Raw genomic sequence first — 13,760 nt, 5'->3', positions numbered from 1 at the left:
TTTCCTAACTTAACCAAGTAGTTATGCAGCCTAAACCTAACCAACCTGCAACTGAAAACTGAACATCATTTTTAAAATATACAAATATTAAGTCTCCTGGGTGAAAGTCAAAAGCTTGACCCATTCATCCACGACCTCGTCCCTACACAGACTATCACTCATTATACTACGTCACCTGACTTCCTAAAGCCTTTCTATTCTCTTTTAAACAGTTCAATTACAGCCCAAGCATAGATGAAAATGAGTATAGTTAAATTTCTGTTTGATGACATGCTGGAAAAAGCGTTTTGCCTGTTAAACTGACTGATCTGACCTGCCCTTAACAAGGAAATCCAAGACACATTTAATCTGTCTCTGTTTAACTTAGTGCAGCGGGAGCCTTTACATTAATGCAACAGTTCAGACTCAAACCATGCTGGAAGTGTGACCAAAATGTTCAACCTACATTGAGTAGTAACTCCTGACTTTTACAGAGGGGTGACTCAGGGGCTTACAGATATTCAAACATGAGGCCGACATATTACATTGCTGGCACATTAAAAGTGAAGTGCATGTTTAAACAGAGCTGAAGAGACAGAGAGAGAAAGAGAAGAGTTGAAGAAAGGGCAAGAGTTACAGTACCTCCATAGTCTGAGACTGGTGCATGGCTTTGATTGCATTCTGTGCCATAGCTCTGGTGGAAAACGTGACAAACGCACATCCTGTAGGGAGGGGAGAGGAGGAGAGGAGGGAGGGATGGTGGGACAGTGGAAGGGAGGAGGGGGAGGGCAGAAGGGCAGGAGGAGGAGGAGGAGGAGGAGGAGGAGGAGGGAAGACAAGAAAGAACAAAAACAAGACAAAAGGGTTGGACACGTCGTTGTTATAAAAAAACCCAAACAGAGATTGATACAGAGAACAGCTCACAGGCGGACAACAGTGTTCTCAGTCGCTGTGGAAACAACAGCTGAAAAACGAGCACATGTGTCATGACAACCACAACCCTTCCCCAGACCCCGTCCCACCACCTCGCCCCATCCACAGCCACCACAGGACATCTGAGACAACCACTATCACCACTGGGGCTTTGGATTGGTTGGCTGATGCCTCCCTCCTCCTCCTCCTCGTCTCTTTCTGTCACTGTCTCTTATTTTTTCCTCTCCGCTCCTACACACTGGCCGAATTAGTCATACCTGAATTCAACCGCTCTCTTCTCTCAACAATTCAACGATGTAAATCAGTGCAAATTTGCATGAAAGCGATTTGAATTCATTTGGGCCTGCATTGTGTGTCTGATTGGGTGCCCTCTTTCTCTCTTTGTCAAACAGGAAAGAGATGTGGCGGCGGCGGGGTGGGGCGGGGCGAGCCAGGACAAGATATCTGCAGGGGCTCGGGAAGACGGGAGTCAGATAGAAAATCATATTAATTCAATCCACAGAGAGACGAGGACGAGGGAGGAAGAGATGAGAAGAGGTGTGGTCGACCTCCTCCGTGACTGACACTGATTTTAGCCAATCAAGATCGGACGCAGCCAGAGGCAGTTTTAGGGGAGTTTGTTATTGGCTGTTTGTGGGTAGGGGGTAATGCAAGGTTGTGTTTGCCTGGCTGGTTAGGGAGTGATTAGAGGAGATAATGTGAGAAGTGCTTCAACAACCCCCCGGACTAATAATATGCTAACAAACTCACCAAGCCATGTTAGCGCAGCCAGGCCTGAACTGATTACACACATGCTCTCTCTCTCTCACACACACACACACACACACACACACACACACACACATACAGACAGACAGACACAGAGACACACGCACGTTCAGGTTCGGCTGGCTGACTCGTGGCTTGGCAATAGAGGTAAAAACTAATAGCCTGGGTCATCAGATAGACTCCCGGGCTGTGTGGATGGGATGAAGGGGCAGAGAGGAAAAAGACAGGAGAAAATGTGAGGATGGATAATGAAACAGAGAGAGAGAGAGAGAGAGAGAGAGAGAGGAAGGACAGATGTGTTGAGGAATAGATGCGATCATTGTCCTCTTCCACCTCTATCAAAAAGCCTGCTGTTGCTGTGATAGAACGAGGCTGAGAGTGACGGATGGTCAGTTTCTCTCCCGCTTTCATCCACTACACAGATTTCCGACAAAGGCTTCTCCCTGACAACAGAGAACATGTCCTTGCAGCGGCCACGCATCGCTACAGTAATATTATAATCATGTCTTTTGTCCACTTTCGCAAGACAAATCTTTCTGATAACTCACTGTGTGCGTCAAGCTAAGTACACCGTGTCAGACACAGGACAAGTGTGCTTCTTAACAGTGAATTGGGTGCTCGGCAGGAGTTCAGAATCAAAAGACTGCCCCAGCAAAAACAATTTACAGCATTATAAAAAACGACCTATGTTTATGGTTTTCAATTGTCTGTCAGAAGCAGAGTTGAAAGTAGCACGGCGTTGTTTTAGTGCTGCAAAACCTCTTCGGTAGGAGGTTGAGGTGAATGCTTGGGTGTATAAAGCTATCAACTTTGATTCCAATCAAAATTTTTTTACCAAAAGTCAATAATAGTTTCTTTTAATCCTAATTACAATCTTTACCTGATCTTAACCAGGTAGTTTTAGTTACTTATTGCAACCAAACCAAAGTGGTCCGACTTGGTGGAAACCAGACTTGTACACTGGACAAATATGCAAGAAAAGCACTTGGCAGAGTACCTTTTGGTGAATAATACATTATGTAAATATGATTTTTATTTGTTTATAGGGAAACTCCATTATTGTAAACATTAAAATGTAAAAGCTCATATTAAAACAGCAAAATCTGCTTCAATTGGGCCCCAATATTTTAAGACAATGCAGGAAGACGCAGCTGATGTTTTACTTCCACCACCTTTGAATGGGAACATTTGTTCAGACTGTCACACTAATATCTACAGTATCCAGTCTCAGACTGGTCCAGCTTTATTTACATGTCCTTGCCAACTTGAAGTTATAGTTTACTCATCTTTCAAAACTGCCTTGCTGAGACATTAGAGCTGTAAGAAGGTAATAAAAAGAGACTCAAGGTTAGCAGATTCTGCAGCACTGACCTAGTAAACACTCCGAGGTGTCCTTTACAGTGCCGGGCTGCTGTGCTAGCTGGTATTACTGTAGATAGGACATTTGAAAAGGGGTCATTTTTTCAACTGATTCAGGGGACTGTCTATTTTAGACGGGCCACAATCTGTCATTTAACTTTCCAGGAGGTTGCCCCATCCTCTGCAGAGAAACGCTGCCCCAGAACTGGATCAGTTCTGGAGGGGGCTTCCATTTGGGTTAGCCCTCCAGACTGGGCCTGATGGGTCCTGACTCTATTTATAAAACTGGTCAGCTACAACGTCATTGGTTGTCATCTAATGGAAACTCCTGGGTTTGTGTCCAACTGGCACACAAGAATAATGTTTTCCCTCATAAAAAAATATCTATCTTTAGCCGGTTTCTCCAGCTTGATCCTGCTGAAGCTTCTAAATAAAGAATTCCTCAGCGCCTGAACATTGATTCATTAATGTTGAAGCTGTTAATGAAAAAAAAAAAAACAACTTTAGAAGTCATGCTTTCTGGCTGGTTGGTGCATGTCTTATTTTTCACGGCAGAGAGATGGGACGTGGCTTCAGTGCTAAAAATACCTTGCGGGCCGCATTCTGTCGTCAGCGGAGAACCAAACAGTCCTTTAATGAAAGTAGGGTAGCTCCCAAGGCCCAGCCATCCACTGGTGGTGTGATCCATATTTTATTAATAGCGGGATGGCAGAGCGCTCTTCTGATTGATACCACGATTTAATAGGAGCTCAGCAGCGCAGCTAGGTGGGACTGAAGGCCTCTGGGACTCGCAGGAACAAAGAAATCCTTAAAGACCTATTTATTTTCCAACCTGGCTAGGGTTGTTTATTTACTAGCCAGACCCGAGCTGGACTACAAGCATTTCCTCTTTGACTTACTCAGCTGCTAAGTGGTTTATACCAGCTCTACAGAAACGAGGATTTGGCCATCGCATCTGAAATATTCATGAGGACAAAAGAGAGGAGCTGAAAAGGGATGGAAGAAGGAATCCGGGAAGGGAGGGAAGGAGGCCGATGTGGGATGTCTGGGAAAAAGAGGACAAATTGATGCAAGAGAGGATTCTAGGACAGCCAGGTTGAATAGATAGATAGAGGGTGGGTGGTGCTGTTTGAAGAAGCAAAGGAACATGGGAGTTTGAGTTGCTTAGTTTGAGGCAAAGATTGGTTCTAGATAGAGACAACCTTGAAGAGAAGGAGAGAGAGAAGACACATTGAAATAAATAAGACTCAAGTCAACAATAAAACATCCATAACGTCCGACAACCACAGAAAAAAATATACGTGACAGATCCACACTGAACCTGCGTGACAATGACAATGACAGCTCGTGTGACAGGAGGAGGAGGAATAGGAGGACAGAGAGTTTCAAAAGCCCCTCCATCTCCTCAGCACATAGAAACCACAAAGGGGAGAGGGGAGGGGGAGGTAAGGAGTATTGGGGAGATAGAAATGAGGGGGCTGGGCAGGTGTGTGTGTTTGAGGGGAGGAATGGTTGATGATAGAAGGGGTCCCAGTGTTACTACAAGAACTATTTATAGAGGTACAATAGCTGAGATTGGATTGATAGATGAGGCAGCTGGTTTACAGCTGAGAGTGCTACGGCTGGTCATATTTCGACATTATGATCCGCTGAAATTTGGCTTTGGGCATTTTTAGGGTTGTTATTTTCAAGTTTGTTGGAGAACACATTAGACAAACTCAAGAGTCAATAAATCCAGCTGGTTTAACTGCTTGTTAATAGGCCTATTTTTTGGTTTTATGTAACCTAAATGATTGCCAATTACACGCCAACATGCCATGAATTGAACAGGTAGCCTGTTTGCCTTTGCCTGGTGCGGAGGCAGCGCGAACCCCTCTCCAAATCAATTGGAGCAATTTAAAAGTTTTGAGATGCCACATTTTGGAGTCATGATTAAATGTGCTCTTGTGGAGTTTGGAACAGCTTCTCGCCAAATCTAAGTGGCCAAATCATAATTTACTTCTCTGAGAAACTGAGAAAAGGAAAGGATTGCTATTACAAGGATTTCCTGTGATTTTTGCAATCTTGAAATTCGCCTTTTTCTTGTGTAATGCCTGGATTTATCATTAGAATATTTGGTGAAATGTTGGCGTTAAATCACAAAAAGATTTTCTCAAAGCAAGGAATTGAAAAAAAGCTATTGTTTGGTATCACTGTGTCTGACTCCTTGTCTTTAATAAGTTCAATTTGACCATGTTTACTTGCTTTACTTTCTATATGACCTGAAGAATGAGAGGAACAACAGTGATCAAACAGCGCATCCTCTGTGTGTTGTGTCTTTCCTGACCACTTACGGAAAGGAAAGGAAAATGATTGCTGTAACATGGCTTTGAAATTGAAGTTCTGCTGTGCGAAACATAACCAACCAGATACATACTGTAAATGCAACAAGCAGCAACACGTCTCCTGATTTGGACTGCCGGTTTGAAAATGCCCTCAGCCCTCACTGTGGAAGTATCAAAGAGCTTAGGACTGGCTTACGGTGAGGCTAAACTGGAACGGCAGGGAAGGTGAAGGATATGAATGGAGGTTAGGAGGTCAGAGGAGGAAGGGGGGGGGGCAGGTGATCAGGGGCTGAGGCTGAGAGAGCAAGAGGGGGAGAAAAAAGAGAGAGAGAGAGGCAAAAGAGATATATAGAGCGAAAAGGAGAAGCATGTATTCACAGTGGCCACAACAGCCTCAAGATGTCGCTACAGTTCATTTGTATTCACTTTTTAATATGACTCTTTAGAGACCTTGAAGGAAATCTTAACCATTTTCAAAAAGCAGCTGGTTGAAAACAGGAACTGATACAATGCTTTTAGTAGACACAAAATGAAGAATAATAAGCTCAATTTCACTGTTCAGGTCAACCCAGAATTTCGGATTCACGGAGGTAACATGCAAAGCTTTATACGCGAGGCATGCAAGGATTTTTGGTTTGTTGGGTTTGTTTGCTTTGCACATCACTCTTACTTCAGTTTTTGGTCCTGGTATGCTACAGGCAGTGTTGCACCACTGAGTTATCGCAGGGATTTTAAGCTACAGGAAAGAAGAGCATGTGTACGCCGTAACTTATTGCCCAAACACTAGATAAACTGATGAAACCCAGACAGAAGATTCACCAATTTTTGAGGGGTCAGCTCTACTGTTCTTTGGTTTCTTACTGGTTTCTTTGGTTTGGTTTCTTAGTGCATTACAATTATTTCTGCAGTTTCTGTATCCTGTGGCTGTAGCCTTAAAGGACCAGTGTGTAGGATTTAGTGGCATCTAGTGGTGATTTGAATACAGCTAGGACTTCCAAGTGTCTAGGAGAAACTACTGTGGCTGTGAAACTCATGAATAACGCTGAAGAAACATGGCGGTTCAATATGGCGGTAAGTGAAAATATACCAATGAATATTATATTCCATTCATGCCAATAGATCCTACTAAGTATTACACACTGGACCTCAAATAGTTCATCTCACAATGTTTAGACGTAAAGACTAGCATGGCACAATTTCTTTACCTACTCTTGCATAATTTGACAACTTTCTACGATGGGCACTCGTCCACACAGAACTGCAAACACAGTGAAGCAGAAAAGGAATGAACCCTTGATTCAGGAGCATTAAATTACTCACTCTCTGCACACACACATATACACGGCCCACCTTCACTGCGTGTTCACACATGTAAAGATCCGTTATTGGTGCTATCAGGCGCCTTGATGCAACTTGTTCCCAATTACCTATGTACCACTTGCAAGTGTGCGGCAAGCAAGTCTAACACAAAGTCCGACATGCAAGAAAAAGTGACCATGTCAAAAGACAAAAATATTGTGTAGTCTGATCACCACTTAAAAAGGCTATTTCAGGTAAATGGGGAAAGTTTTTTAAAAGGAAGCAGAAAAATGTAAAACCAACTGTCTCCTGAAGTTTATGTCTCCAAACGTTTTTTATGTTTCGTGCTGCAGAGAGACACTAATCACCAGAGTTTACTGTAAACAGTGTCTTATGGTGACATTGACAGCTCAGAAAAAACTTCCAGTAAATAGTCAGTGAAGAGAAAAATGCTTGAAAACATGCAAATGAGCTGCTGATTATGCAAAATACTTAGTATGTTAAACGCGCAATAAATGGTTAAACTAGAAAGTGGTTGGAATGATGTTTTTTAAGGTTACAGATTTTAAAGGATGACAATGAGATAAATTCCTAGATTTTTTGGACATGAAAACAAAATGACTTTAATGTGAAAAGTTGCTTTTACTCTGACACCAGCCATTGACTCAGACACCGTCTTCAACCAGCCAAATCTACTCGAACAGCGACACAGTAAAGACTTCCTGCAGGATTTCAGTTTGAGCCATGACACAATGAACAGCAACAGCTGCTGGAGGCTGTTCTGGTAATAATATTCACATGAAGAGTATTACGTGTGGATGGAAGTGAGTCGGAGCGACACACACCTCTGCTCAGTCCGTCGGGCCCTCTGAGGATCCGGCACTCCTCAATCTGACCGAACGCAGAGAACATGACCCGGATGTCGTTCTCGTTGCACTTCTTCGACACCATGCCGATGAACAACTTCCTGTCTTCCACCGCTGCGGAGCCAAGGAGAGGAAGAATACGAAAAAGTGTGAATGGAGGGAAGGACTGCACAGTATTTGTTGTATGGTTAGACATTCTGGTAAAATTGCTTTCATGCTGTGAGTTAGTTGAGAGGATTGGACCACAACTTGCTGTTTTACAGGGTGTAAAACAACATTATAGTATAATATATACTATGTTAATCATTGAGTTTTAGAGGTGCTTCTAGGTGGATTTTGTTCCCTTTGTACAGAGCCAGGCGAGCTGTTTCTCTCTGTTTCCAGCCTTTGAGCTAAGCTATGCTAACAGGCTGCAGAGGAGTGGTAACCACCCCTTTAACACTACATTTATATCTTTGTGTATTACATGGAGGTAGCCAGAGAACAGGCTTCCCGTTGCACTGGAATTCACTGTTTCTAAAAGATATAACAATGACAAGACACAGAATAACAGTGAAGGAGAAAGAAAGATTGGCAAGAACAAAGAGAATGAAAAAGAACGAAATAAAAAGACAAAATACAAAAAGATAAAACAAAAACAGGACAATCGAGAAACGTGGATAAATGGAATGAGACAGAACAAAACACAAATCAAAAGAAACAGTCACAGAAAGAGGGGAAGAAAGACAAAAAAAGACAGTGGGAGAGAGATGAACACAGACAGAGTTCATGTATTTCATCATGCCATCTGCGAGGCTCTGATCAATGTCTCATTATCACTTCAACACCGACTGCTCGCTGAGACTCTCCAGCTTGTTCTCTCTCACCCTCTTCCTCCCTCCACCTCTCCTCCTCTTCCTCCTCTATCCTCCTCCCTTCTCCCTTGTGGATTTCCCTCTCTCTCTCTCTCTCTCTCTCTCTTTCTCCTTCGCTGACACAATCCCTCCTCCTCCGGTGCAACGTCGAGGAATGCAAGGCGGGCTGCAGGTAACGGTGAGAAACTTGGGCCGGGGGTTTCGGTGCGTGTGAGTGAGGTTAAGTGTGACTTCGGCTGAGAGCGAACTCCTCATCGCTCGCAGAAACAATGTGTGTGTGTGTGTGTGTGTGTGTGTGTGTGTGTGTGTGTGTGTGTATGTGTGTGTTTATGCGTTCCCACCACATTCAATGTAATGCTAATCCAATTCATTTTTAATGAGGAAACTGTCAGCTCTTACCGCGAGGCGAAAGAGATAAGCGGTCTGTTGCACTCTGGGAAATCAATAGCGCACTTGTTTATTTTGCTGTTTGAATTGTTTGTGTGTTTAAAAAAACAAACCGTCGGGATACGCTGCCAAGATAAGTGTTGTTTCAAAAAGCTTTAACTCCTTTGTACACAGTGTGTGTGTGTGTGTGTGTGTGTGTGTGTGTGTGTGTGTGTGTGTGTGTGTGTGTGTGAGTGTGCATCACTCCAGAGGAAGATTACCACAAGTCTAACAGCAATGTAATTAATTTACTCTGTGTCGATAGAAAAGAAAGAGGAGATATCGTTACAATTGACTGTTTGTGTTTTCTCGGACGAGGCGCACAGGCAGGCGGGCGGGTGATAAGACTCATGAAGCCGGCTCTGGGATGATCTGGAGTCAGCTTTGCATTCTGGGATAAACTGGAGCAGAATTGGCTTCATGCTGAGTTCCGACACATTAGGAAAAGAATCACAAAAAGTTTAGTGAAAAGAAACACACGATTTACCAGTAACGCTATCTCTCTGTTATACTGTACATCTCTCCGTCTCTCTCTCTGCTTCCATCTCCTCCTCTGACTAAACTAATAAACCTCTGAGCAGCCATTCGTCACTGTTACAGCGACTCTAACACTGGGTTTATTAAAGGTCATTACCATTAAGTGGATGGATATGTTACGTATGGTCTGCTCTATATTTCACCATTCTGGCTCTGAGTAGTGGCTGCTTTATTAAGTTCCACCATCGTTACCCTGACGGTTATGTCTTATAAAGTCGTATTTTGCCATATTTCAGTGGAGCGGATGATAGCTTTTATAAGGATTTCTCCCCTGCCTTGCTGGATGCTGTCATTTTATTGTATTCCCCTGCAGTGGACAGTGATATAGCAGGTGGCTTATGATGCTACTCCATCGTCTGTGTGTCAGCCAGAAGGACTCCTCTGTGAAGTAAAGTTATGGCAAAGGCCCTGCTTTAATATGTATACACCCAGGGTTCCTGTACAAACACACCTTTCAAACTTTGTCAAATCCTTTCTGTAAAGCTACCTGCAACTGGATTTTAATGGTCAATTCATCCAATCATAGCTTTATCCATTTTCATATTCTGCTCAATTACTCAGCTTCAAGGGTCAATTCACTCAAACTGCAAAAACACAAATTTTCTCACTTAGCCATGCAAATAATTTCAGTTCTGTTTGCCAGAATGTTCAGATATCTGCTGCTAAGATTTCTTGAGCTCTGCCACGCTGAATAATTCACACATATTGCTGACAACAATTTCAAAAGGGAAATATTTTTCCACCTGAGGTAAAGACTATCAGCAGCGAGGTCTCGAGATTATAACCAGGAATTTGGCTCTGGGAAGACATTTTATCTACCTAACATTTATGTGGCTGCAGAGGCATCGGCAGCAAACAAATATCCCATGGATGAATTATGAAGTGGGCCTTCAGAACTTCACCTTAAGATTGCCACAAAAGTCATCGTGATAACATAAAATTGATTTTGTGGAGAATATTTAGGTTTAGTTTGATGTGGTTTAGTATTGACAGCATGTAATCAGCTGGAAGAGATCAGAAAACGGCGGACAATCGACCACCAATGAGGCTCTAAAGACATGGTTGTCCAGGGGGCTGTCATTTCATAATCCCGCCATACCTCACCAACAGATGAAACCCAAACTAGAAACCTGAACTCTGCAGAGGCGAGTGGGAAATTACATTATGCGTTTTCACAACTGAGTAATTGAACCTTAAAATAGACACTAAATCAGATTTTGCTTAGAGACACCGTGTCCACAGTGTTTGCCTGCCTCTCCCACTAAACTACAACTTCAATATCATTGTCTTTTAGTTTCCAAATCTACCTCGACTAAATATCACTGAACATAATGAACCTGACAAATTACACTGAATGTTATTGCTGCATCAAAATGAAACCAATTAAAAACAGACTGGGATACCAGGGCGACCTTGTAAAGCTGTCTTTAAAGGCACAATGAAATATTTTACTTTTATTTTACCAGGGAGTCCCATTGAGATAAAAAAAAAAAAACATCTTGTACAAGGCAGACCTGACCAAGGTAGCAGCGTAACGTAATCACAGTACAAAAATCTACAATAAAACAGAAGGACAGCTTTTCAAACGCAGTAGCGTCTCAAGAAAGAACAACCACATTCACCTTCGTCACCACATTATTTATGATACCCTATTATCCTGTGTCCCTGCATTAACTGCTCTTCTATCTTTTAAGTATTTGTATCTCAAGTCTCCTTCTACTTCCTGTGAAACATTAACATAATTCAGATGACTCATCCTGCACTTGAGGGTCGATAAATACATTTTATCCAATCAAATAAGACGACTCCCATCATAATAGGTTACACTTGACTTCCTTAGCTCGCGGGTCGTAGTGCGGCCGGAGAAAACATTGTTTGTGTTTCCAAAAGTTATTCCATTTCTCCCTCTCGTGATTTGACGATGCAGGCGAGGGAGGTGTGGGAGGATGGGTTGGAATACAGCTTCACTTCCCTGTGGTTCTCTGGAGACTCCGTGATTGAAAGGTCATGCACACTTCAAAGCAATCAAATGAAATCAAAATCACTCCTGAAATTACGCCCTGCTCACGTTCCACTTTGCAGAGGCTAAAGATGTTCGAGCAGCGGTGGAACGTAACCGAGTACATTTACTCAAGTACTGTACTTGAGTACAAATTTGAGGTACTTGCACTTTACTGGAGTATTTCCATGTTATGCAACGTTATACTTTTGCTCCACGACATTTAAGAGGCAAATATTGTACTTTTTATTCAACTTTATTTATCTGACTTACTTTTCAGATGACTCCCTGTCCAGTGAAAACCCTATATCTCCAAATATGGTGATTTTAAATTTGAATTCCTACTTCTTAAACCCTCTTGGATTGTGGAAAGTGCATTATAACAAAGTTCAAAAATGCAATATAAACATTAATGCAGCAGCAATATTATTTCAAAAACATCACATATAAAAGTAACACTGACAGAGACCATTTTACTGCACAGTGAGTACTATTTCTTTGAGCAATTTAAGTATATTTTGCTGAGAATTACATACTTTTACTTAATTGTGGAGGAGTATTTTGTCATTGTGGTATTAGTACTTTAAAGTAAAGAATCATAAAACTTCTTCCACCACTGTGCCTGTGTAACATTTGCTAAAAACTAGCTGTTCCAGCTATATATTTGTGAGCTTTTTTAAAAATGTACGTCTTCAGCGGGAACCAATGGGCTTGGAGCTGAGTGCCTCAGACAGGAGAGTCATAAAGTATTTATAGTTGGACAAACACATTGTCTGTGTTGTCTTTTCATGGGATTTGTTGACAATAGGAGAAATATGAAATAACGCAGGCCCTATCCGTTAAAGGCATCCTGATACTTCCTCTGCCTACAGCTTCCTCGTTAGAATAAGAAGGAATGGAGGAAGAGGCTCGCTATAGGAAATCAATTCACAACTGGATCTGCGATATGTAGTTTGGAAATGGGGTGATCTGAGGACGGGGTGTGTGACGGTCCTTGTGTGTGCGTGAGATAGATGCATTTAAGTGAGTGTGTGTGTGTGTGTGTGTGTGTGTGTGTGTGTGTGTGCGGCGAGAGGAGGGTGCATACAGCATGTTTGTATGAGCGAGCAGCCACAGGGGAGAGAGACGGGTTCACCACAAGGCCAAAACGATTCAACTTTCACTGACCTCCTTCTGAAGCACCTTAATAATTCATCACACATAGAAAAATATATTTATATATATCAGCATTTCCCCCCCCATCTCTCTCTTTCTCTGCTCCTCTCTATGTCTTCCGCTCAATCTCTTCCCCCAGTCCCTCGCCCCGTCTGCCAGTCAAGCAGCGAGCAAACACATGGGTGAGATAGCTATTACCAAGCAAATTCAAAAAGGCTATTGATGCATGTGTGTGTGATATTGATGCGTCTGTGTGTGTGTGTGTGTGTGTGTGTGTGTGTGTGGCCACTCACCGTTAGATTTCTCACTGTCTGCAGGTTTCATCTGAATAGGGTGGTGCATCTGTAGAGACAGAAGAGAAGGACAAAATATATTAAATGCTGCACGTACACACATGCATAAACACTGTATGGCGTTTTGCACGTGCACTCGTTATTCCAAGCGTCTCGTGTCCCGATTAAATTCAGATGGCTTAAACATTCATTCATTTACAGGTGTATGCATCTCAGATATAATATTCAGTAGCACCAGTTCAGTTTTTTCTGTGCATGACACAAGTCTGCCTCAGCCCTGAGACACTTTTACACCAGAACAAGAGGAAGACCAAAAGTCCAAGACTAAGAACATGGGGAGGAAGAGTAAAAACAAGATGACCGAGAATGAGAACAAGATGGAGAAATAGAAGACCAAGTAGAAGCAGTCCAAGACCAAGAAGGGGAAGAAGAAGAACTGCAACAGAAACAGTAGCAATGTTTCTGAATACCATGTGCTAAAACCAGCTTAACTGGCTATCCAGTGACTAACACAAACACATGGTTGGCTTGTATGAGTGAATTACAAGTGAGACTTGCCACAAGGCCATTTACATACATTCACACTCATTGGTTGCAATCATAAGATGAGATAAACTGCTTTTGATGTCATCTGAGTGGGCGCACATTGTCAACTGTCGCATGTGGAAATTTAGGGTGTAGATACAGGAAGGGTTTACCTCCACAGACTGCTGACTGTAGTTATGCTTGCCCATTTTGTTTCCTTAGGAGTTAGGGTTGCTGTTGTAATCTTTCATTTTTAGCTTAAACTTTAAACTTTTGCCGAGGGCCCTGCCTGAAATGTGAAAAGCTTCTAACTGATTCCAACAACTGAAAAATCGAACTCCTCATGTTACTCCCCATTTCCCCAAAACAAAACTTGGGGTTGAAACAGAGGAGTAAAGATTACCTATGCTGCCTATCTATACGCTACAAGTTTCAAACCACCT

At 42.5% G+C, this 13,760-nt stretch overlaps 1 protein-coding gene across 24 annotated transcripts in view; it reads right to left on the bottom strand.

The window, feature by feature from the left end:
• Positions 1-13,760, bottom strand: part of celf2 (cugbp, Elav-like family member 2) — an 82,722-nt gene that overhangs the window by 35,388 nt on the left and 33,574 nt on the right. For 15 of the 24 annotated variants that reach the window (XM_051392964.1, XM_051392967.1, XM_051392966.1 and 12 more), the window contains exons 3-5: positions 12,793-12,841; positions 7,475-7,642; positions 622-701 (exon numbers count right to left, since the gene is read on the bottom strand). In XM_051392964.1, the coding sequence (XP_051248924.1) occupies positions 622-701; positions 7,475-7,642; positions 12,793-12,841 (297 nt within the window). The remainder of the gene's footprint in view (positions 1-621; positions 702-7,474; positions 7,643-12,792; positions 12,842-13,760) is intronic. The other 9 variants (XM_051392987.1, XM_051392969.1, XM_051392988.1 and 6 more) reach the window with 1 other exon arrangement.

The sequence above is a fragment of the Dicentrarchus labrax genome, unplaced genomic scaffold (assembly GCF_905237075.1).
Source record: "Dicentrarchus labrax unplaced genomic scaffold, dlabrax2021, whole genome shotgun sequence".
NCBI lineage: Eukaryota > Metazoa > Chordata > Actinopteri > Moronidae > Dicentrarchus > Dicentrarchus labrax.
Note: the sequence above shows the minus strand (reverse complement) of the source record. Positions and strands in the feature narration are given on the sequence as shown.